At 49.7% G+C, this 26,538-nt stretch overlaps 1 protein-coding gene across 1 annotated transcript in view; it reads left to right on the plus strand.

The window, feature by feature from the left end:
• Positions 1-1,600: 1,600 nt before the first annotated feature.
• The window catches only part of LOC119383542 (uncharacterized), a 44,483-nt gene continuing 19,545 nt past the window's right edge, over positions 1,601-26,538 (plus strand). The window contains exon 1 of the mRNA XM_049412905.1: positions 1,601-1,878. Coding sequence (XP_049268862.1) covers positions 1,648-1,878 — 231 coding nt within the window. The 5' untranslated portion in view covers positions 1,601-1,647. The remainder of the gene's footprint in view (positions 1,879-26,538) is intronic.

The following is a 26,538-nucleotide window of genomic DNA, read 5'->3' on the forward strand; positions in this document are numbered from 1 at the left end:
CAGACGTGTCATATGCTGGAATTACCGCACATAGCTTCCACAGTCACGTAAACTCACTCGATTCTGTTAACGCCGAACGTCATCGCAGATCTAGGCAAACCAGGAAAACAGCAAACAGAAACGAGGAACAAGAGTGCACGGCGGCGGCCGCAACAACGCGCGCCGTCAAAAGTCTCGAGCTTTTCTCCCTACCGGCTGGGCGTGTCCAACATAAGTGACTACCGTGTACGCGCTGGAAACGTCTTACTATATTTGCATCTTAAACCACTGTCTTTATGCCCACAAAACCCATTCTCTATAGCGCGTCTAAGTATTGTGTACACACACTTTTTTTCACGTTCCCACGCGCGGAAGCATGCTGCACACTCAATGTCGATAGAAATGTCACCATGAAGTAGACTAAAGCTCATCTCAAAACGACATCTTGCACCTTCAGCAGTGCAGACACAATGAGCGATCAGCAAACAATGACTGTAGATAATTGTTTGCATCGCTCATTTTATGGGAACTCGTTAACTGACAGTTTTAGTTGGGCATCCGCAACAGCCACGCGGACGCAGGCTGCTGTTGGAAATGGCTGGCAGCCTACTTCCGCAGAGCTGCTGCAGACGCCCAGCTAAAAGCAGTGCACTCAACGTTAGCAGGCGCACGTTGCCGTCTCCGCAGTTCCATGAATATTCCGCCCTCCAAGCGTCACTTCGAGCACGGAGCCTGGCGTCACCGCCACCAAAGATGCACATGTTCGCTCGAACACAAAACTACAAGACAGACAACTGATGCAACCCGCGGAGCCAGCGCAACGCATTCCAGAAAAACCGAGCAGACTGAGAGAGGACGTGGCCGCGCCAGCCCGGCACCGTCGGCGAGCCACGGCGACACAACGGCGCCGAACGGCAAACGCGCGATATGTACGGCATATACGGCGGCGCCTTCACCGCGGAAGCCAATTGAAACGCACTTCACGAGAGTCGAGTGACTCCTTTAAAAACGCTAACTCTCTTTTTCTGCTTCTACCTTCCAACAGGGGTCAAATGGATACCCGAAGAGAGTCAGGGTGCCGTGACCCTCTTTTAACTCTTTTGTTCTTAGATTGTGCGTGACGCAGGCTTACCAGGCAGGTCGACTTGACTGTGAAGTATACAGTGTACGAAGTAACATCGGCACTCACTTTCGAGCGCAAGCTTCTGTTTAGTCGAGTTCTGTTCAGCACGGAACGGCGTGCCGATGTCATACCGAGGAAATGGAGCTAAATGTGTTTCAATACACCTGACGAGGGCCCAACTTCGCTTTGGCAGTTCAGGCACATGGTCCAGCATGAATTTTACACAACTGTTAGAGAGTGATGATACAATATTACACAACGTTGTATCATGCATCAGCTATACAATGTGTGAAGTTATACAATGTATATTCTTGAGGGTCAGACAATGGTGGACTTTAAGTAACAGTCAAGCAGTAGAGGTTTGACATATAATACATTGTTATAAGGCCCCGTAGTATGGTCTTACATTCTTGAATTTGCCTCGTTTGGTTTACTTTGTATATTGATACGGCCTTCATGACTTCATCTCGGTTATTACGTTTATCGCCACGCAGATTACGGCGGCCCACTTCTTTCCGACCACGTTGAAAGCACTGGTGCGCGAAATGCGCCGTACTGATCGGCGATTGCCTAGCCTTAAGCGCATCGTGATCACGGGAAGCGTGCTGACCCCTTCCGCAGCTAATGAGGCGCGTGAAGCCTTCGGTGGACTGGAGTGTCTTCTCAATATGTACGCCATGACAGAGTCCTGCTCCCTTGTCACAGCTCAACCAAAGTCCAGTGGAAATTGTACCGGAGCCGACGCCGGTGTTCCTAATACAACGGCGATGCTAAAGGTAAGATATCATGCAAGTTCTACCACACAGACCCGTGCCGATACTCACTGCCGCCTACTGGCGAGATGCCGATAAAAGGAAATGCGAAAAGAATAAGTGCGATCGCTGAGCGAAGAGCGGCAACGATTAAAGACCTCCACCGTGGCCTCAAGGATCGTGGATGGCACAAGTAAAAAACACAAAAGCGTATCAGATAGACTCAGAGGCTGTTTGTTATTTATGTATTTCATTCTACCAGTATATTTAACTATGTATGCCGTTGGACAAACTCTCGAAATTAAAAAAAAATTGTGCCAAGCGCAAATATTACCGCGTACAACAGAAATTGAGCATTTGTGGGCATATCATTTCGCGATCTCGTGCGTCTTCGCCGTCACCAAGCGAAGTCTGACCAATTATCTTTGTATATTGATCTGACATTTTAGGCCACGAACCAAAGGTACTCGCTGATTACACAAACAAAATAGCAGTGACCCGAGTTACAGATAAATAATACTTACACTGGTGTAAAAAGTATGTATTTGATGTTGCAATAGTGGTCACGACTTCCTTTTTGATGATCACTAATCCAAAGCGAAACCTAGCTGGCGTCTGTGGCGGTCAGTCATGGGAAATTAGTCAAGTGCACAAGAATTCAACGTAGATACGCGCAGTTATATTCTTCCGGTGAACATTCACCACCGGCTCTATTAATGTTAACGCTTTGGGCGCAACACGTGTATTCATGCATCGGATATGTCGCCGATTCGCAAGCGAAATATTATTACATTAGAAACTCGATTTAACGAAGTGATCAGATCAGCCCCTTCGAAATATTTCGTTAAATTGAGAAGTTCGCAATATCGCGAAGGCCATCTTTCGGTCCCTCGAAGCCTAGCCTTGCTTCGTAGCTGCACTCAGAAGCAAGCTACTGCGGCATTGCATTTGCCACTAACACACGCTTGTGCAGGTGAGAAGTCTGTGAGAGCGGCCCGGACATGGACCCTCTTATGTTCGGGCGATGCAGGCCAGGTAGACGGTCACGTGAAGCAATGACAGGTTGCTGCTATGAAAAGACAGGGGACAGCAGTAATTGCGCGAGAAGACCGAGCAAGAAAGTTGCGAAAAAGCGATCAGTGCCACCTTCCACGCAAACCATGAAATAACGAAAGCCACCGCCGTGTTTTTGTGAGAGAATTTACAGGGAATAATCCACCGCCGCCCTTGGCACCATGTGGTACGTAAGAGCGGTACCAACTGTTGAGTTCATTGTTGCCCGCATGGGCGCCGTGTACAGCTTCATCAACATAAAGATCAGGTCGTGACTAGGGCGGCTAGAAGCACTTACTCGAAGGAAAACCTGTCATATCAAAATTAGAAAGAAACCACCGCTTCTTTCATTCCTTTATTTCCTTTATTAAAACATTGTGTCTATACTTAGCTTCGTTAGTTCGCGCTGACGATAACAATGAACCTTATGGGTGCTGTCGGGGAATTGAACTTTATTTGTCAAATCGGGAACTACGTAAAATCGGGTTTTGTTAGACAGAGTTTTAACTGCATATATAATCATAATGCCGACACAAGACGCTTGTTGCTGTACCCAAGTAATAAGGACTTCGCGAGGAGCATGAACCAGAAGTTTGTTACCTCGGCGGCAGGCAGGACCCTTGTTGCAGCGCAATGGGCGAGTTGGTGCGTAGCTCCGACGATTCACTTATTGCAGGACGTTCCCGTCGGAAATGGACCCGATAAGTCCATCGCAATCTGCTGGAACGGCTGAGAAGCTGGTTCAGTCGGTTGAAGAAATCTCGCTGGCTTTGTCAACGGTGCCTCGCATCCCTGACAGTCGCGTCATGGCGTCCCGAAAAGAGGAGCTATGGCTGTAAGCCCCAGCCAATAGTACTTTTCCTACGTCCTCACGAGTGTACGAGAAAAACCGAAGTGTCCAGCCATTGGGTCGCCATGCAGGTCCTGCATGCCTAGTGGCCGCAATGTTGAGGTACAACGTGAAGAGAGTTGGCGCGGGCTGGTTGTTTAAGAGAACGTCGTTCTGTAAGCAAAATTATGTCACTTCCCGCCTAAATACCTTAGGGACAACAGCAGTCTTGCTTCCCAGTTTTCTTCCAGGCTTCTTAATTCCGGGTCACTTAACTGTTTCCACGGGCATTATGGGGCCCAAAGAGTCACCGTCGTCGAGATCGTTATACGGCGGCGGTTCAACAGCTTCGCCCGACAAGCATTCGTGAAGCCAAGCTCTATTGTGTGAGGCAACCTGATGGCCCCTTTAAGTTGGTAGCCAACGCAAGGCGTGGTGGAAGTTCAGGACCATGAAAGGTCTGCTGTATGGGTAAAGGCGGAACATTGACGTACCTCAAACGATTGCAAAACACTCTTTTTCATTGCTCGAATATTAGGTTCCACCTTTTATATCGAGCGGCTAGCAAAATTTGTAACCTTTCAAGTCCATCGTTTTTTTGGACTAGCACAGCGCCATCGCCTTCACGACTTGCATCAGTGTAGATCTCGGCATGCACGTCTTCGTCAAATTGTGCAAGTATTAGCGTTGTGTGCAGACGGCGTTTCAGTTCCTAGAATGCTTGTACTTCTCGCGTTATTCATTCGAACCCGACGTCTGTCTTCGTCAGGCTGGTATGTGATTCGCCGATGAGGGAAATTCTTACAAAGCGCCTGCAATAGGCACACGTACAGGCCTAGAAATCGGCGCGTGGTCTTTCTGTGCACGGCTGGTCGGAAAGTAGTGATGGCGGCTATCTTCTACAAGTTGGGGCGTACGCCGGCCTTGCTGATGACCTGTGCTATGAAGAGGAGCTCTTCGTAAGCAAGTAGGCACTTTTCCGGCTTCAGCTTACGCCCAGATGACCTGATTGTCTCAAACACTGTTTCAAAGCGTCAGAGGTGTTCCTTGAAGTTTGAAGCGAAAATGACATCGTTCACGTAAACCAGACAAGATTGCCACACTTGAAGCCTGTCAGTACTGTGTCCTTTGCTTCAGTAGAACTCGCAGGTGCCCGAATAGGGACGAAGCATAACATTGAATTCGGGCAGCCTTTTCTGTCTCTTCATTCGATTTCATTTTGCCAATAGCCAGCCCCTTTTCTTCGTCCTGCGGTATTGAAAGAAAAGGCAAAAATAAGATGCAGGGAAAGCCCGTACCACCGAAATTAGGCGGGCTCAAGCCAATGTAATATAAAACGATACGAATATTAAAGTACCCAAAGTTGTTTTTGTAAGAAATCAATTGCAACAAAAAATTTAGGCACGATAACGAGGACGACGCAGGGAGCCATGAAAAAAAATCATGGGTGTAACCTTAAGGGACAAGAAGAGTAGAGTTGAGGGAATTTTGTCCATCTGGTGTTCTTTAACTTGCACGTAAATCTAAGTACACGGGCCTTCAGCATTTCGCCTCTATCGAAATGCGGCCGCCTCGGTCAGGATTCGATCTCGCGACCTTCAGGTGAGCAATCTAGCACCATAACCCCTAGACCACCGTTGCGCGCAAGGGCGAAGTCAGCTGATGATGATAATGAATCTTGCATGCGTTGGCATGGATTCCAACCTGCCGTTATGAAGCCTTCTGTCCTCGTTGGCGCTCACAATATATATATACATATATATATATATATATATATATATATATATATATATATATATATATATATATATATATATATGTTGATATTGTACAGAAGCATTAAAACGCTGTAATGGGCCGTCCTCTTGAGCGCCTTCTAGTGGGTCGCCCTCTTCGCCTCTTCTCGGAGAGCACGCCCCTCGTGCTCTTGCTCGTGAGAGTCTGCGAGTCTGCGCTCTCTCGTTACTGTCGTCGCTGCGCATCGTCGCCGTCGATCCCGCCGTCAATAAACGCCTTTACAAAGTGGTGGAGAGTGCTGTACCGTCCCCACAACTTCGGTCTCCATCTGATGCCCCTAGAGCTTCGATCCCGTACCGTGCCAACTACCATGCCGCAAGACGCCGCTCAGCAAACGCCGCCTCCTGCTCCGACCGCTTGTCCCGGTGTCCCCCGTATCCGTGACCCTCCTGTCTTCACCGGCGCGGATGGCACCGAAGTGGAGGACTGGCTCACGATTTACGAACGGGTGAGTGTCCCCAATAAATGGGACGAAGCAGGCAAGCTGAGCAACTTGGTTTTCTACCTCGCGGGTGTGGCCGGCATGTGGTGCAACAACACGCATCCGATTTCCCGACGTGGTCCGCTTTCAAGACCGCCATCATCAACGTGTTTGGCCGCCCTGCCGTTCGTAAGCTGCAGGCCGAACAGCTTTTGCGAGAACGAGCTCAGCAGGCCGGCAAAACCTTTACCAGCTACATTGAAGACGTCCTCGATTTGTGTAAAAAAGCCGACGCCACCATGTCGGAATCTGACAAGATGAGGCACATTATGAAAGGCATCGACGACGATGCCTTCACGATGCTGCTCGCCAAAAAACCCAGCACAGTGGCCGAGGTCATCACGCTCTGCCAGAGCTACGAGGAGCTGCGCCGGCAGCGGTCGATGACCCGTCGCTCTCCATCCCGCGACGCCGAGCTCGCTGGCTTGTCGACCATATTCGACCACTCCGCCTTGCTCGCAGAGGTGAAGTCATTCGTGCGCGAGGAAATCGCGCGCCAGTTCTCTCTGCTGGACTTTGCTCCACCTCAGTACGTTCACCAGCCGTCGACCACTCTTCTCCCTCCCCTCCGTCGAGCGATTGAGCAGGAAATCGCGGAGGTCATGCCTGAGTACCGCCAGCACCATCCCGCTCCTGCACCACTGAGTTACGCCCAAGTTGTCGCAAGGACGTCCCCTGTAATACCTACGGCAGCCCCACATAGTTACGCCGAAGCCGCCGCTAGACATCAGTCCTTCGAAGCGGCTGTGCCGGCTACCTACGCCGACGTAATGCAGAGGCCACGACCGCAGCCCACGATGCAGTCATATCAGTCGCTACCCCTTCAATCACGTCCTGCGCCATGGGCGGGCCCTGCTCCAGCAAACCGATGGCGCACACCTGACAACCGCCCATATGCTTCGCATGCGGTTACGCCGGCCACGTGGCGCGTTATTGCAATCGCGTCCAGCCGCCTCAAGTCGCGTCGCCCTCCGCCAGCCAGACGAACCGCACATTTTACGCCCCACCTACGCCTCTGTCACCGACGTCACGCCAAGCTCCATCTACTCGGCGCTCTCCGTCTCCCCGACGTCGCTCACTGTCGCCGATGCGCCCGCGTCCGGTCGCACGCGACCAGGAAAACTAGTCGTCGCAGTCCACGAGGCAAGGGCTGCGACGCTATCGAACTGCGAAAGCCCTCAGCGAAGCCCATCGAACGTAATAGACGTTTTTGTGGACGGTGTTCGCGCATCTGCCCTTATCGACACTGGAGCCGCCGTATCCGTTATGGACGCTAAACTAAGCCGCCTGCTACGAAAAGTGACGACGCCACTTTCCTGTCTTTCCCTCCGTACAGCCAGCGCCCAATGTATTCACCCTACGGCGGTATGCACAGCCCGTGTCATCATTCAGGACGCTCTGTACGCCGTCGAATTCATCATAATTTCCTCATGCTCTCACGACGTCATCCTGGGATGGGATTTTCTCTCCCGCCACGACGCCGTGATTCATTGCGCGCCAGCCGAAATAGAGCTTTCACCATTCTCAGAATTGACGCCGGCAGACAGTTCATCGGCTGCGACCAAGGTATTCGTCAAAAACGACATCACAGTTCCTGCAAATTCGTCAACGGCTGTGTCAGTCTATTGCACCGGTTTCTGCGACGCCGTTGCACTCCTTTCTCCATGTGACCGCGTTTTCACTAGGAAAGGCTTGCTGGTGCCATTTGCGACCGTGGAAATCACTCAGGGCGACACGGATATTTTTGTGACCAACACATCCCTGTTCATTGTTACGTTGGTGCGAGGGGAATGTCTCGGCAGAGCGGAACCCCTCGAAGACGCCCAAGTTATAGACGCACCGGGTGACACGCACTGCGCCAGCTCCCGTACGCTCAGTGCTGTTTCCACGTCCGATTCGTCACCTGCTGATGTGTTTAGGTCCTCCATTGCTGACAACCTCACATCGGTCCAGCGTTCCCAACTTCTGTGCCTGCTGGAAGAATTTCGTTCTTCTTTCGATGTCGGGCAAACTTCTCTCGGCCGCACTTCCGCTGTTACCCATCGCATCGACACTGGCGCCCAACCACCACTGCGGCAACGTCCATATCGCGTGTCTCCAGCAGAACGCAGGTCATTAATGAACAAGTCGACGATATGCTTCGACGCGACGTTATTCGGCCCTCGGACAGCCCATGGGCGTCTCCCGTTGTTCTCGTTGCGAAGAAGGACGGTTCCGTGCGGTTCTGTGTGGACTACCGACGGCTCAACAAGATCACTCGCAAGGATGTTTACCCGCTGCCGCGAATCGATGACGCGATTGACAGTCTGCAAGGAGCCGAATTCTTTTCATCTTTTGATTTGCGCTCGGGGTACTGGCAAGTACCCATGGCGGATGACGCTCGACCGAAGACAGCCTTTGTCACGCCCGACGGCTTGTACGAGTTTAACGTCATGCCGTTTGGTCTGTGTAATGCGCCCGCGACCTTCGAGCGCATGATGGACACCGTTCTGCGCAACTTGAAATGGCACACGTGCTTGTGTTACCTGGACGACGTCGTCGTTTTCGCTCCGGACTTCTCCACGCATCTCCAACGTCTGCGGCATGTTTTGACGCGTTTGCGCAACGCAGGCCTCCAACTGAATCTGAAGAAGTGCCGATTTGCAGCGCGGCAGCTGACAATCCTCGGCTACGTCGTGTCCAAGGACGGAATCCTTCCCGATCCGGCCAAGCTTCGGGCCGTGGCCGAATTTCCCAAACCTACGTCCGTCAAAGAACTGCGCAGTTTCGTAGGACTGTGTTCGTACTTTCGACGCTTCATACGAAACTTCGCTACCATCATATCGCCGCTGACGAAGCTCCTTGGAAGTAACGGACCCCTAAATTCATGGTCGTCCGAGTGTGACGACGCGTTCGCAAAGCTCCGTCGTTTGTTGACGTCTCCTCCCATACTACGCCACTACGATCCTACGGCCACAACGGAGGTACACACGGACGCCAGCGGTGCAGGCCTCGGCGCTGTTCTTGCGCAGCGCAAACCAGGGTTCCCCGAATATGTCGTGGCATACGCAAGCCGTACGCTTACCAGAGCCGAGACCAATTACACAGTCACGGAAAAAGAGTGCCTGGCGATCATCTGGGCCCTTACAAAGTTTCGACCTTATTTGTATGGTCGCCCATTTGATGTCGTCACCGACCATCATGCACTATGCTGGCTGTCGTCATTGAAGGATCCCTCAGGCCGTCTCGCCCGCTGGGCACTTCGACTACAAGACTACGACATCCGCGTGCTGTACCGCAACGGACGCCAGCATGCTGACGCCGACGCCCTCTCGCGCTCTCCCTTGCCTGACGACAATACCCCCTGCTCAGTATCTCACATAGCTCTTGCTTCAATCGACGTTCACACCATTGCTACCGAACAGCGCAAGGATAAATGGATCACCTCGCTGATCGACTTGCTGACGGATCCGCCGGCAACACCATCCACTCGAGCGTTGCGTCGTCAAGCCCACCATTTCGCCATTCGTGACGACCTACTGCACCGACGCAATTATAACGCCGACGGCCGCCAGTGGCTACTAGTGATAGCCCGCAGTCTGCGTTCTGAAATATGCGAGGCCTTCCACTCTGACCCGCAATGCGCGCACTCTGGGGTATCCAAAACTTACCACCGCATTCGACAACGATACTTCTGGCGAGGGATGTACCGCTACGTGCAGAAGTTCGTTCGCTCCTGCCTCGATTGTCAACGCCGAAAACCTGCAACGCACGTGTCGCCAGCAGGTCTACAACCATTACCTTGCCCTAACCGTCCGTTTGGGTGCGTGGGCATCGATTTGTATGGACCACTTCCTCTGACTTCGATTGGTAACCGCTGGACCATCGTCGCTGTTGACCATCTAACGCGATACGCCGAAACCGCCGCCCTCCCAGCAGCTACAGCGCGCGATGTGGCCTCCTTCCTGCTCCACCGATTCATGCTGCGTCACGGTCTGCCCCAGGAGCTGCTCAGTGATCGAGGCCGTGTCTTCTTGCCGGAAGTCGTCGAAGCCATTCTCAGAGAGTGCAACGTCGTTCACCACAAAACTACTGCTTACCACCCGCAGACGAATGGCCTCACCGAACGCTTTAACCGCACGCTCGGCGACATGCTCTCAATGTACGTCGCAGCCGACCACAAAAATTGGGATGCCATTCTGCCCTTCGTCACGTACGCCTACAATACCGCCTCTCAGAGCACTACTGGTTTCTCGCTATTTTTCTTATTGTACGGCAGGCACCCGTCGCACACAATCGACACCATCCTTCCCTACAGGCCGGATCGATCTGAATGTGCGCCTATTTCGGAAACAGCCAGGCTTGCTGAAGAATGTCGCGAGCTTGCGAAGACCTTTACAACGCACGAACAAGAGCGGCAGAAGAGCATTCGCGGTGGCACCACCACTTCTGAATCCACGTTCCTCCCTGGAGCGCTCGTGTGGCTCTCGGTCCCGACCGCTGCAACTAGCCTCTCTTCCAAACTGCTGCCCAAATACGAAGGCCCCTACCGTGTCGTCGAACGCACGTCCCCGGTCAACTACCTGATTGAACCCATTGAGCTAGCTTCGGACATGCGCCGTCGAGGGCGCGACATTGTGAACGTGGAGCGCCTCAAGCCCTACCATGACCCGCTCATAGTGACCAGCTGTTAGGTCGCCCGGCGGCTCCCTTTGCGTACCCGGGGTAATTGTACAGAAGCATTAGAACGCTGTAATGGGCCGTCCTCTTGAGCGCCTTCTAGTGGGTCGCCCTCTTCGCCTCTTCTCGGAGAGCACGCCCCTCGTGGTCTTGCTCGTGAGAGCCTGCGAGTCTCCGCTCTGTCGTTACTGTCGTCGCTGCGCATCGTCGCCGTCGATCCCGCCGTCAATAAACGCCTTTACAATATATATTGTTGCAACCTATTCATGTGCCGACGACGCCATTTGCACAAATCGGCATGGATTTTCTGGGCCCCTTCCCCACGTCTACTACTGGAAATAGATGGATAATCGTCGCCACCGATTACCTCACCCGATACGCCGAGACAGGAGCTCTGCGACGGGCAACAGCGGCTGAAGTGGCGCGATTTTTTATCGAAGCCATCGTTTTAAGGCACGGTGCTCCCGCAGTTATTATCACTGACAGAGGTACCGCGTTCATGGCCGAGCTTTTGGACACCGTTCTGCGACTAAGTGGTACCGCCCACAGGAAGACAACGGCGTATCATCCACCGACCAACGGGTTAACCGAACGTCTCAACAGGACCCTGGCTGACATGATAAGCATGTACGTAGATGTAGAGCACAAGAACTGGGACGACATCCTACCCTACGTCACATTCGCGTATAACACGGCTCGTCAGGAGACCACTCGGAAGACACCCTTCAGTCTCGTTTACGGCCGTGAAGTTACAACTACGTTAGACGCGATGCTCCCTCATGAAAATGATGGCACAGAGACGGACGCTGAAGAATTTACGCAGCGAGCAGAAGAAGCTCGGCAACTTGCCCGGTTGCGAATCACCGAACAACAGGACTATGACGCCAGGCACTACAATCTCCGGCACAGACCCGTCACATACAGCGTGGGCGACAAAGTGTGGGTTTGTCGCCCACGCTTTGTGAGCATTATTCATGCGCTTCCTCTTCTCATCTCAACGGCTGCTTTGACTGCCAGAATAAATCCCGATCTCACGGCGGCGCAAAAGGAAGAACTTTTCGCTCTGCTTCAAAAACACAGCACTTCGTTTCATATCCATTCAAAGCTCCTGGAACGTACTTCCGTTGCAGTGCATCGCATCGAAACCGAAGACAATTCAATTGTACGCCGCCGCCCATATCTTGTGTCTTCCGCTGAGCGGAAAATCATCGAGGACAATTTTGCCGACATGCTCAAACGGGACGTCGTCCGGCCATCGTCCAGCTCTTGGTCATCACCTGTAGTGTTGGTCCGGAAGAAGGACGGTTCTGTGCGATTCTGCGTCGATTATCGGGCGCTTAATAAAATCACGCGCAAAGACGTGTACCCGATGCCATGAATAGACGACGCATTTGACTCTCTTCAGGGCACTGAATTTTTCTCCAGCCTCGATCTCCGTTCTGGGTATTGGCAAATACCTATGCACGAAGCGGACAAGGAGAAGACGGGATTTGCAACACCAGACGGGCTGCATGAATTCAACGTCATGCCTTTCGGTTTATGTAATGCTCCTGCCACGTTTTAACGCTTGATAGACACAGTTCTTCGCGGCCTTAAGTGGAAAACATGTCTCTGTTAACTGGACGACACCTTTATTTTTTCTACCACTTTTCGTCAGCATTTTGAGCGCTTGGACGAAGTTTTGACGTGTATCTCGAACGCTAGACTACAGCTCAACACGAAGAAATGCAATTTCGCCAGCAAGAACATCAAAGTGTTGGGCCCCTTGTCAGCAAAGACGGCGTTCGGCTGGATCCTGACAAGCTTGCTGCCGTGATGAGCTTCCCTTGCCCAGAAAATCAAAAACAACTACGAAGTTTTCTAGGCCTGGCGTCATACTTCCGCCGCTTCATCAGCTGTTTTGCTGCCATCGCGTCGCCACTGCACAAGCTGCTGACGTTAGGATTTGCCTTCACTTGGACCGACGACTGCGAGCGTGCTTTTCAAGCCCTTAAGCATGCCTTAACGACCGACCCCGTTCTGTGTCACGTCGATGAGAACGCACCTACTTTTTGCACACCGATGCTGGTGGCCACGGGATCGGTGCAGTTCTTCTACAGCAGGATGCCACTTCACGAGAGAGATTTGCTGCGTATGCCAGTCGTGCTCTCACGGCTGCCGAACAGAACTACTCGATAACAGAGCAGTCTTGCCGTTGGTTGGGCCATACAAAAATTTCGACCATATCTGTACGGACGCCACTTCGATCATCACGCCTTATGCTGACTATCTTCTCTGAAAAACTTGTCTGGTCGCCTGGGTCGCTGGGTACTCCGTCTGCAAGAGTACAATTTTCAAGTCGTCTACAAGTCTGGCAGGAAATACCAACATGCTACCGCTCTCTCTCGCTACCCCCTGCCAATATAATCGTCGAGTACGGTTGTCCATTGCGTGTCACGTGATTACAACGATGCGTCGCCCTTTACGTTATCCCAACTAGCGCTTACTGACACGTTGGCTCACTACGCTCAATTCGCCTCGCGCCAGCGTGATGATCCACACTGCAACCACATTATCGAACGCCTAAGTGGCAGATTGCCTCCGCCTAATGCCAGATTGCGTCGACAACTACGGCAATTTAAGCTCGACAGCAATATCCTACATCGTTATCTTTACACTACCGATGGACGCCGGTGAGTTCCAGTTCTTCCACGTTCGCTACGTCACCAAGTCCTCGAAGCCTTTCACGACGACCCATGTGCAGGCCACTTGGGATTCCACAAAACATACAGGCGCGTCAGGAGACGTTTCTTCGGCCTTTCAACTTTGTGGCCAAGTACGCTGCATCTTTGCCTCTGTGCCAACGACGGAAGCGACCTACATCGTGTCCTGTTGGCCTATTACAGCCCATCCCGTGTTCCGAGACACCATTCGCCATTGTTGGAATCGATCTAGTCGGACCTTTCCCAATCACGCCAGCAGGTCATCGACGGATCGTGACAGCTGTTGATCACCTGACACGGTACGCACAGACTGCTCGTCTACGTACTACAGGTTTTCCCGCTCAATTTAATCCAAGCGCCAGCCACATTAATCTAGGCGCCAGTCAATTTAATCCAGCCGCCACTCAAATTAATCCAGGTGCCATTCATTTTAATCCAAGTGCCACTGAAATTAATCCAACCGCTAGCCGATTTAATCCAGACGCCAGCGAATTTAATCCTGACGACATCGTGACTTCAAAGCGACCCAGAATTTTCGGGAACGCGTGGAATGAATAGCTTCGGAGTGAATTTAAGAGGAAATATTATCAAGATGCGTAGAGTAAACAATGAATGAGTCACTAGTGACACAATGTGACTCGCGCGACTTCATCACGCCTATCACCCGCGTACGCACTATTCACACCTTCGACATGTATATCAAAGGAAAGGCCGTCCACACAGTAATAACTTCATACCTATTGCCCAGGCCTATGATCTGATCACTAGTGACTCAGGTGACGTCATCACGCATATCACCCACGCACGCGCTGTCTTAACCTTCCGTCATGCATATCAAATGAAACGTCTTTGAGAGAGTAATGACTTGAACCCTGTCACTTGGCCTAGTGATGTGATCACTAGTGATTCGCGTGACGTCATCACGCCTAACACCCACGCAAGCACTCTCTAACCTGCCTTCATGCATATAAAACGAAACGTCTTTGAGAGGGTAATAACTTGAACGCCGTCACTCGGCCTAGTGACGTGATCACTAGTGACTCGCGTGACGTCATCACGCATTTGAGCCACGCACACGCAGTACAAACCTGTCTTCATACATATCAAACGAAACGTCTTTGAGAGGGTAATAACTTGAACGCCGTCACTTGGCCTAGTGACGTGATCACTAGTGACTCGCGTGACGTCATCACGCCTAACACCCACGCACGCCCTGTCCTAACCTGTCTTCAAGCATATCAAACGAAACGTCTTCGAGAGGGTAATAACTTGAACGCTGTCACTCGGCCTAGTGATGTGATCACTAGTGACTCACGTGACGTCATCACGCATTTGAGCCACGCACACGCAGTACAAACCTGTCTTCATACATATCAAACGAAACGTCTTTGAGAGGGTAATAACTTGAACGCCGTCACTTGGCCTAGTGACGTGATCACTAGTGACTCGCGTGACGTCATCACGCCTAACACCCACGCACGCGTTGTCCTAACCTGTCTTCATGCATATCAAACGAAACGTCTTCGAGAGGGCAATAACTTGAACGCCGTCACTTGGCCTAGTGACGTGATCACTAGTGACTCGCGTGATGTCATCACGCCTAACACCCACGCACGCGCTGTCCTAACCTGTCTTCATGCATATCAAACGAAACGTCTTTGAGAGGGTAATAACTTGAACGCTGTCACTCGGCCTAGTGATGTGATCACTAGTGACTCGCGTGACGTCATCACGCATTTGAGCCACGCACACGCAGTACAAACCTGTCTTCACACATATCAAACGAAACGTCTTCGAGAGGGCAATAACTTGAACGCCGTCACTTGGCCTAGTGACGTGATCACTAGTGACTCGCGTGATGTCATCACGCCTGACATTCACGCAAGCACTCTCTAACCTGCCTTCATGCATATCAAACGAAACGTCGTTGAGAGAGTAATAACTTGAAGGCCGTCGCAGGCAGCGTCTGCTAGTAGAAAACTGACTGATCGCGCTGCACAGCCGTTCACCGGCCAACCCGTATATGTAGGCACCGGATCGCGCGTTTCGAATTCAGTCAAGGGCGTCTTCACATGGCTTTCGCTTGACTTGACGCTTTTCTTGACTCGAGTAGATGCGATGGAAGCAATAGTACCTTCAACCAGTAGTGGGGTACAACCCAACATCAGCGTCCCACCACTCGTTGAAGGCAACGCTTCTTCTTCATTCAATAAGTAAGAATAATAAAGGCGAAATAACAATTAAGCATTTCCAAACCATACTCAATTGCGCAACATTCACCCGAAACCGTCACCACTATGCGACGCATTTACTCCAGCTCGTCGTGTGGGAAGATGTGGGCGGCTTTCTTGTTGCTTCTCGTATTTCGCAGTATGCCTTGGAAACGCGGGCAGCCAGGCCGCACTACAGTGCACGAACAGGCGTTCACCACCAAACAGGCACGCTTATTCCAAGCACACTAACCTATAAGAAACGGCGTGGCGTAGAAGGTAGAAAGAAAGCCACGAGTCAGGCACAGCGTTCGACGGCGCATCAGCAAATGGTCATCTGCAATTAGCAATAGTATGTATCTCAAGTACGAGGACTGCCCTTTATTACAACGGATTTGTTTCACAGGATAACCAGATGAATTATTATTTGAGCCGAAGGAGTGGTTGACAAATCCTTTTGTAGCATGTTTTGAAACAGGCAGACCGTGCGTCTTATGCTTGATTATGTATATACAGTGTTATGACTTACCTGGCATGTTATCGCAATGCCGAAGCAAAGATGATGCCCGGTTAAAACACCCACCCGACCTTAAGAAACAATCGTTGTTCTTATAACGTCGAGCTTGTTAAATCGGTTATGAAATGGGTGATGAAAGAGAACCGGGGCAAGTCCGTGGAAAACGAAATTTATCATTATACAGGCAAAGCAGTTTTCATAAACACGCAGCCGTACTTGTGCTGCTGAGCAGTGTTTCACATATCAAGGCAGTCGAGGGCAGCTTGTACGAAAGTGTAATTGTGCCTATCATGAGCGGCACAGTCCACACGCTGGATGTGCTGCATAGAGCGCCCCGCGGCCTCAACCAGCAGAGCACGGCGATGTTCTTTCTTCGAGATCCCTCCCGGTGTCGTGAGGAGATCATCCCTCCGCTCGCTTAGAAAGCCCTCCACACCTGCCTTGAACTTTGAGAACAGCTCCTCAATTAGATTGAAGAAGGGGCTGTATGGCGGTAGCCACTTGACTGTGTGGTCGCTTGCCGCGAGGACAGCCTGTTCGGCGCGGCGGTGCGCTGGTGCGTTGTCAAACAGGAACACTGCCTGTATTCCCGGTTTCTGCTGAGAAACTTTTCTCGACACTTCTGCGAGAAAGTCGTTGAAGACAGCCCAGTGGACCTTGTCCGCAATTGTCCAATGGACAAGGCCGTTCGCCGACATGCAGGCTATAACATTTACATTCGCCCCCTTTGCGCTAGTTGACAAACGGCACGCTGGAGCACCTCGTTTCGCCCTTCCGAAACTGCGCGAGCACCATACGTTGAAGTTGGTCTCGTCGATGTAGTATCGTGTTAGTGTAGTTCCCTCGCTCTGAAGCCACTGGGCATATCGGCGCCGCAGCTGCTTCACGTCGGCGCGATTTCGATCTACTGGCCTCTGGGTCAGCAGCTTCACCGAATATCCATGGCCATCGAGAAGCCGATCAATCGTCGACGTGCTCACTTCAATATTAGGCATCTCTTCCTTGAGGGCCCTCTTTATTTGTTCCAGCGTGAAGGATGGATTTTCCTGTACGATTTGTTGCAGGGCGTCCACCACGTCCGGTCCAAACTTCTTCGACGAACCACCACGTGTTTTAGCTGTGTCACGGTCAGTAGCGGCAATAGAACGCACGGTCTTTATATTGATTCCCAATGTTTCGGAGAGCACTTTTAAATCACCTCCGCGCCTGTGAACATCTATTATCCGGCAACGATCTACAGGGGAAACGCGAGCGTACTTTTTCTTCTGTTCACCAGGTGCCTTCCGCGGCCTTCCGGGGCGTCGAGTGTCTCGGTCTTCCATAGCACCAGTGGTCGCAGCACGAACTTTCACTTATTCCAAGGCCTGCAAAAGCGCTCACATAACGATGTCACCAGCAGAAACTTGGAACTATGCTGGCTTGTCGCTCGCGTCGCACCACGTCGTCCCGTCGTCTGCGTGAAACAGACTCGGCGCAAAACAGCTGCGACACACTGTCGTCTGCTTCAGTTTGATGTAAAACGTATCTTCAATTCACTATTTCGTGTGATTGTCGTCTGCATTGAAGAACGACAATTGAGAATTGAAAATGCGTTTTAAATACGTTTTACATTCTGCGAGAATACCATAATGCTGGTTATTTATGATTCGAAGCAATTGCTTTAAATCAAACTGAAGCAGACGACAGTGTGCTGCGGCGAAAACAGCTGCGACACACTGTCGTCTGCTTCAGTTTGATTTAAAGCAATTGCTTCGAATCATAACTAACCAGCATTATGGTATTCTCGCAGAATGTAAAACGTATTTAAAACGCATTTTCAATTCTCAATTGTCGTTCTACAATGCAGACGACAATCACACGAAATAGTGAATTGAAGATACGTTTTACATCAAACTAAAGCAGACGACAGTGTGTCGCAGCTGTTTTGCGCCGAGTCTGTTTCACGCAGACGACGGGACGACGTGGTGCGACGCGAGCGACAAGCCAGCATAGTTCCAAGCAGTGCTGGGCAGTATCGAAGATACATGTATCTTAGATACTATCTTAGATACTCTTTGGGTATCTTGTATCTGTATCGCGATACGTCTCACAAAACCAGTATCTGTATCTGTATTTCCGATACATTCAATAATGTATCGTGTATCTTAAGATACAAGATACTGCTATAAAAACACCACTGTGTTAACAATAAATGTTGGCTGAACTCCGCTTCTCAAGGTGATACTGCTGCCACTATTCCACCTGAATAAAACTAATGACCGGTGGCATTCTTTTATCTTTTTGCCAGAGTGCTCCACCGAGCACAGGCGATTAGGTCTACGCGTCGCTATTCGTGGAGCAGACTCACGTGATGGCACTCGAGCCACCTCGACAAGAACGGGCGCGCGAACGTATACGCGCATCCGACGTTTTTTTCTCGATGTTTTCTTTCTTTTTAATTGTGTCGGTGCCATGACACTTGTTCGTAGCCACTATACTGTGCTGAGTACTCCAATGCGTGCGGCGTCTTTCGCTCAAATTCTGATGCCGCTATTCGCCGCGAGATCGGCCTATAGGAGGCAGCACCGTCGCCGCGTTAGTGTGGAGAGGCGGTCGGCGGCGCGTATACAAATGCACACCACGGCGGTTCGTTGTGAGCTGTTTGAGCCGATTGTCGGCGAATAAAATGCGTTGATTGCAGCTTACTGGTAATATATACGCTCTTCATTGTTGAATCGATGCACGAAAATCATCCAACGTTACTATTATTAGCGAGAGAAGCGCAATCTGCTGATGAAATGGATGCGCGCCCTGGATGACAGTTTGTGCTTACGCACAACATGACGTTTTTTGTTGTTTTCTCTGTACGTGTTTAGCTTGCGTTTTGTGTACTACGCACTGCTGTAGCACGGCTGAACTACTCAAGTGTTTACTTCTTGTTCATTTGTATACCAGCCCACATTCCTGTGCAATGAGTTCAATAGCACTGTTCGCGCGAATACGCATACGCATGTAAGAGTGTTTAGCACAGAGTTTTCATCGACTGATTACGTGCACGACAGTGATGCAACAAAGGTCCAGTTATTTTATGGAATAAGGATTTTTTTTCTCGAACTAATCATGTCCGCTGCCTTCCATCAATTTATAACAACTCCACACAAACGCTCAAGATAATGTAAAAAAAAAGGATGAGGTTTGCGTGACATATTATACGACAAAAATGTAAGGCACGCCGTCGGAATTAATTTTAACATTTGGGTTCTTCAAAGCGTACCTAAATCTAAGCACACGGGTGTTTCTGCATAAATTTTGCCCAAAGTTAAAATTGCACGCTGGAACTCCGTTTTATCACTGCTGTGGCATTCCATTGTCTTTTTTTTTTTAGGGGACAGTTTGAGTACCGAAGTGTCAGACTTCACTTGATAGAAATATTTCGCTGTAGTGGGACCACGACCATACAATAAAAAGACATCGCACAACTAAAGCTCATCATAAACTACAGTGCCGCAGTTATACACTTAACAACAACGCGAAAGTGCATGAGCCTCGCTTTTGTTTACCACCGTGTCGCTGAAACGCGGCATTCACACACTATTTAATGCTCCTTATGTTTGGGACTATGCCAAGCGCACTGTACGACGTGCTTGAACCAGAAAGCGGCACCAACACTGAAATGATTCTGGCGAACGAAGGGTACGACACCAATACACAGCCCTCTCGGAAGTCGCATTCACTGATCTTATTACAATGCGCATGCAGCCGAGCAAGCCCATTTGCTTCTGTACACCATGTTAGGTATACATACGAGCAGTTAAACGCGGGCTAACATAACAGAACAAACCGCCTTTTGAGAACGTGCTGGACGTACGCGCACATGCAAACACGACGTGGCTAGCAGACGACGCAGGGAGCAATCCACACTAGGCGCGCTTCAGCCAGTAGCCGCCAGGCGGCGACTCTGCTCGATCTCGCGGCCAATAGTGTCGTTGAAGTTTGTCTTGCGTGGTGCTCATTTATTGCAAAGTCTCAATAATACAAGATTGGGGTTGATTTACGTCTCGCGGCTATCACACATAAGCGATTTGAAAGATCTCGTGGTGTAAGCTTGATGATGAGATTGATTTATATGCAAATGAGATTTTAACAACCGTCACACCACCGGTGCCGATGCTAGATGCAGTAGAACAAGCATCTACGTAACAGAATATATTATGGCGTACTGTATCATTGTTCTTGCTGCTAAATTATTCAAGGACTTATTTTAATGATAATTTGATTTATAACACAATTGCTCTCTTTGCTGTACTCCGTTAGCATTACATGCATTACGTAGGCCTCGGTATAGTTCTTGCCCGTCTGTGTACTGTGATACGTCTTTTGCAACCAGCCGCTAAAATACGTTCTTTGCTTTAGTCGTATTTTTTTAACTGTCTGCGTGAAAGGATGTAAAATAATCTGAGCGTGCGTAGAGTATGCAGTAACAACAATTCTGCTTACGATTTAGTAAAATAGCGAAATTGAGTTTACATTATAATAATGCAAAATATAAGAAATGTTAAAAAATATTAGGAAGGTGGTTTGAGAAATATATAGTGCAAAGTACTCCGTTTTCCTCATGAACGTCCACACGAGCCCCTTTATACTATTATCCATCGCTACTGTCTTTTTTTTTTTCAATTTTCTGTCCTTAACATTAAAGTTGAGGCAATCAGTTTTCTATTGTCTGACCGTAACATCTAAGTGGACGATACATCATGCTTGTCATAGCTTCTAGAGGTGCCACCTTTATCGTATTGATACAGTGTTTTACATAACTGGAACCGAATATTTACAAAGAAGTAGTTAACCTCTACCGAATAAAACCAACTACATGGCTTAGCGTCATGTGGCTCTCGTTAGCGTATTTTTATATTGCGCTTAATTTCTTATTTAATTACGATGAAATATGCAACACTTCATATATTCAATTTAGGGCCAAGTGCACTTTGTTAGGTTGTCGAGGACATTCAAAAACGACCAAACCGGCGCGTGGACCGTGGTGAAATGAGCGGCCGCTGCTTTAGGTATCGGCTCCACAGTGCGTCAACATTTCTTAAGGGCGCACACGGCATAGCAAACGCCACCGTCCCTGAGAAGCGATAGTTTGACGGTCCGCGCGCCGGTTGTTTCGCTCGAAGCAAGTTTCTGAGCGCTGCAGTACGGTAACGCATGAGCACAGTCACGTGATTTTATTTCACATTTCGAGGGCTGTCCTTAAAAAGCTGGAAAATATTCACCATGCACCGTGTACGAACCAAAAAAAAAAAAAGATAAAACGGTCGTTTTTAAATGCGCTCTATTCGTGACGAAACGCACTCGGCCCAAAAATGAACATTGAAAATGTTCCATGATTGAGCTTATTTAATTAACCTTTTAGGCGCAATATAAAAAATGCCATAACGAGTGCCATATGACGGTAAACCATATGCCATTGGTTTCATTCAGTCGCAGTTAACCACTTGTCTTTTAAATATGTATTTGGTTCTACTTACGTGAAACACACTGCATACTTAATGACTGTGATTGTTAATACGGAACCACCTTGCTATTTGACTCAGGTATGTTCGTTTTCCTTTGTAGATCACCGTAATGCATTTTTTTACTTTTATAAATCAACAGGTAAGAACAGCTAGAAGTGGCAATAGTGCGAATAGCAGTGATATCCTGCGACGCTTTGTACCGCTACAATACGTCTGAAACGTTTCTGTGCGCCACAAGTTCTCTTGCAGGAGAAAGGGTAAAAGCAGAGTCCCTCAACAATTTCGGTGTTATCAAAGGACTCTGGTAAAGGATAGCCCGTTAGTGAATATGTTGCTAGCGAATCCTTTACGCCAGAAGATAAGTAGGATATGAAATATTATTGCACTTTTATGTCTTCAATGAACTGTGAGTGCTGACTCTCTTCGCACGATGGGTCGCAAAAAACATCCCTACCAGCGTTTCTGCTGCTCTACACCTGTAGGGTGATGCGCTATAACGAAAACGGTAATACGCTTACGGACAAGGTAAGACTGTACAGCGGTATTTGCGCCATCATGCGGAGGCTTCTTAATGACGTTATTGCAAGTAGATGGCAACCAGCTAGCTGGTCGCCAAATAGAGCAGCGATACGCATTATTACGATAGTGTCAAGCAAAATCAGCTGACCTCGCCGCGTATAAAGAGCGGTCATGTTAAGCAGCCAAACAAATCTCAGTAAGTTAATTGTTTCGGAATGAAACTGGTATGCTTTAAGCACGGTGTAAGAAGTGGCTTTGAGCAAGAATGACAGAACTTTCGGGATGCAATCAGATTTTTCATTACAATTAAACAAAGTTTGTCGCAGTTACGAAAATTTCAAGTAAACGCTTTTGTACATACGCCTTTGCTGCTTCATTTTAGAGATCTATAATCGCGAATTTGCAAATGTATCGAAGTATCTTAAGATACAATTGGGAAGTATCGTATCGGATACATTTTTTCGGGGAGTATCTTGTATCTGTATCTCAAATACTTCTTGCCAGAGTATCTTGTATCGTATCCCGATATATTTTCAAAGTATCTTTGCCCAGCCCTGGTTCCAAGTTTCTGCTGGTGACATCGTTATGTGAGCGCTTTTGCAGGCCTTGGAATAAGTGAAAGTTCGCGCTGCGACCACTGGTGCTATGGAAGACCGAGACACTCGACGCCCCGGAAGGCCGCGGAAGGCACCTGGTGAACAGAAGAAAAAGTACGCTCGCGTTTCCCCTGTAGATCGTTGCCGGATAATAGATGTTCACAGGCGCGGAGGTGATTTAAAAGTGCTCTCCGAAACATTGGGAATCAATATAAAGACCGTGCGTTCTATTGCCGCTACTGACCGTGACACAGCTAAAACACGTGGTGGTTCGTCGAAGAAGTTTGGACCGGACGTGGTGGACGCCCTGCAACAAATCGTACAGGAAAATCCATCCTTCACGCTGGAACAAATAAAGAGGGCCCTCAAGGAAGAGATGCCTAATATTGAAGTGAGCACGTCGACGATTGATCGGCTTCTCGATGGCCATGGATATTCGGTGAAGCTGCTGACCCAGAGGCCAGTAGATCGAAATCGCGCCGACGTGAAGCAGCTGCGGCGCCGATATGCCCAGTGGCTTCAGAGCGAGGGAACTACACTAACACGATACTACATCGACGAGACCAACTTCAACGTATGGTGCTCGCGCAGTTTCGGAAGGGCGAAACGAGGTGCTCCAGCGTGCCGTTTGTCAACTAGCGCAAAGGGGGCGAATGTAAATGCTATAGCCTGCATGTCGGCGAACGGCCTTGTCCATTGGACAATTGCGGACAAGGTCCACAGGGCTGTCTTCAACGACTTTCTCGCAGAAGTGTCGAGAAAAGTTTCTCAGCAGGAACCGGGAATACAGGCAGTGTTCCTGTTTGACAACGCACCAGCGCACCGCCGCGCCGAACAGGCTGTCCTCGCGGCAAGCGACCACACAGTCAAGTGGCTACCGCCATACAGCCCCTTCTTCAATCCAATTGAGGAGCTGTTCTCAAAGTTCAAGGCAGGTGTGAAGGGCTTTCTAAGCGAGCGGAGGGATGATCTCCTCACGACACCGGGAGGGATCTGCAAGAAAGAACATCGCCGTGCTCTGCTGGTTGAGGCCGCGGGGCGCTCTATGCAGCACATCCAGCGTGTGGACTGTGCCGCTTGAGATAGGCACAATTACACTTTCGTACAAGCTGCCCTCGACTGCCTTGATATGTGAAACACTGCTCAGCAGCACAAGTACGGCTGCGTGTTTATGAAAACTGCTTTGCCTGTATAATGATAAATTTCGTTTTCCACGGACTTGCCCCGGTTCTCTTTCATCACCCATTTCATAACCGATTTAACAAGCTCGACGTTATAAGAACAACGATTGTTTCTTAAGGTCGGGTGGGTGTTTTAACCGGGCATCATCTTTGCTTCGGCATTGCGATAACATGCCAGGTAAGTCATAACACTGTATATACATAATCAAGCATAAGACGCACGGTCTGCCTGTTTCAAAACATGCTACAAAAGGATTTGTCAACCACTCCTTCGGCTCAAATAATAATTCATCTGGTTATCCTGTGAAACAAATCCGTTGTAATAAAGGGCAGTCCTCGTACTTGAGATACATACTATTGCTAATTGCAGATGACCATTTGCTGATGCGCCGTCGAACGCTGTGCCTGACTCGTGGCTTTCTTTCTACCTTCTACGCCACGCCGTTTCTTATAGGTTAGTGTGCTTGGAATAAGCGTGCCTGTTTGGTGGTGAACGCCTGTTCGTGCACTGTAGTGCGGCCTGGCTGCCCGTGTTTCCAAGGCATACTGCGAAATACGAGAAGCAACAAGAAAGCCGCCCACATCTTCCCACACGACGAGCTGGAGTAAATGCGTCGCATAGTGGTGACGGTTTCGGGTGAATGTTGCGCAATTGAGTATGGTTTGGAAATGCTTAATTGTTATTTCGCCTTTATTATTCTTACTTATTGAATGAAGAAGAAGCGTTGCCTTCAACGAGTGGTGGGACGCTGATGTTGGGTTGTACCCCACTACTGGTTGAAGGTACTATTGCTTCCATCGCATCTACTCGAGTGAAGAAAAGCGTCAAGTCAAGCGAAAGCCATGTGAAGACGCCCTTGACTGAATTCGAAACGCGCGATCCGGTGCCTACATATACGGGTTGGCCGGTGAACGGCTGTGCAGCGCGATCAGTCAGTTTTCTACTAGCAGACGCTGCCTGCGACGGCCTTCAAGTTATTACTCTCTCAACGACGTTTCGTTTGATATGCATGAAGGCAGGTTAAAGAGTGCTTGCGTGAATGTCAGGCGTGATGACATCACGCGAGTCACTAGTGATCACGTCACTAGGCCAAGTGACGGCGTTCAAGTTATTGCCCTCTCGAAGACGTTTCGTTTGATATGTGTGAAGACAGGTTTGTACTGCGTGTGCGTGGCTCAAATGCGTGATGACGTCACGCGAGTCACTAGTGATCACATCACTAGGCCGAGTGACAGCGTTCAAGTTATTACCCTCTCAAAGACGTTTCGTTTGATATCCATGAAGACAGGTTAGGACAGCGCGTGCGTGGGTGTTAGGCGTGATGACGTCACGCGAGTCACTAGTGATCACGTCACTAGGCCAAGTGACGGCGTTCAAGTTATTGCCCTCTCGAAGACGTTTCCTTTGATATGTGTGAAGACAGGTTTGTACTGCGTGTGCGTGGCTCAAATGCGTGATGACATCACGCGAGTCACTAGTGATCACATCACTAGGCCGAGTGACAGCGTTCAAGTTATTACCCTCTCAAAGACGTTTCGTTTGATATGCATGAAGACAGGTTAGGACAGCGCGTGCGTGGGTGTTAGGCGTGATGACGTCACGCGAGTCACTAGTGATCACGTCACTAGGCCAAGTGACGGCGTTCAAGTTATTACCCTCTCAAAGACGTTTCGTTTGATATGTGTGAAGACAGGTTTGTACCGCGTGTGCGTGGCTCAAATGCGTGATGACGTCACGCGAGTCACTAGTGATCACATCACTAGGCCGAGCGACAGCGTTCAAGCTATTACCCTCTCAAAGACGTTTCGTTTGATATGCATGAAGACAGGTTAGGACAGCGCGTGCGTGGGTGTTAGGCGTGATGACGTCACGCGAGTCACTAGTGATCACGTCACTAGGCCGAGTGACGGCGTTCAAGTTATTGCCCTCTCGAAGACGTTTCGTTTGATATGTGTGAAGACAGGTCTGCACTGCGTGTGCGTCGCTCAAATGCGTGATGACGTCACGCGAGTCACTAGTGATCACATCACTAGGCCGAGTGACAGCGTTCAAGTTATTACCCTCTCAAAGACGTTTCGTTTGATATGCATGAAGACAGGTTAGGACAGCGCGTGCGTGGGTGTTAGGCGTGATGACATCACGCGAGTCACTAGTGATCACGTCACTAGGCCGAGCGACGGCGTTCAAGTTATTGCCCTCTCGAAGACGTTTCGTTTGGTATGCATGAAGACAGGTTAGGACAGCGCGTGCGTGGGTGTTAGGCGTGATGACGTCACGCGAGTCACTAGTAATCACGTCACTAGGCCAAGTGACGGCGTTCAAGTTATTGCCCTCTCGAAGACGTTTCGTTTGATATGCATGAAGACAGGTTAGGACAACGCGTGCGTGGGTGTTAGGCGTGATGACGTCACGCGAGTCACTAGTGATCACGTTACTAGGCCAAGTGACGGCGTTCAAGTTATTACCCTCTCAAAGACGTTTCGTTTGATATGTATGAAGACAGGTTTGTACTGCGTGTGCGTGGCTCAAATGCGTGATGACGTCACGTGAGTCACTAGTGATCACATCACTAGGCCGAGTGACAGCGTTCAAGTTATTGCCCTCTCGAAGACGTTTCGTTTGATATGCATGAAGACAGGTT

This window comes from Rhipicephalus sanguineus, chromosome 2 (genome assembly GCF_013339695.2).
Source record: "Rhipicephalus sanguineus isolate Rsan-2018 chromosome 2, BIME_Rsan_1.4, whole genome shotgun sequence".
Taxonomy (NCBI): domain Eukaryota; kingdom Metazoa; phylum Arthropoda; class Arachnida; order Ixodida; family Ixodidae; genus Rhipicephalus; species Rhipicephalus sanguineus.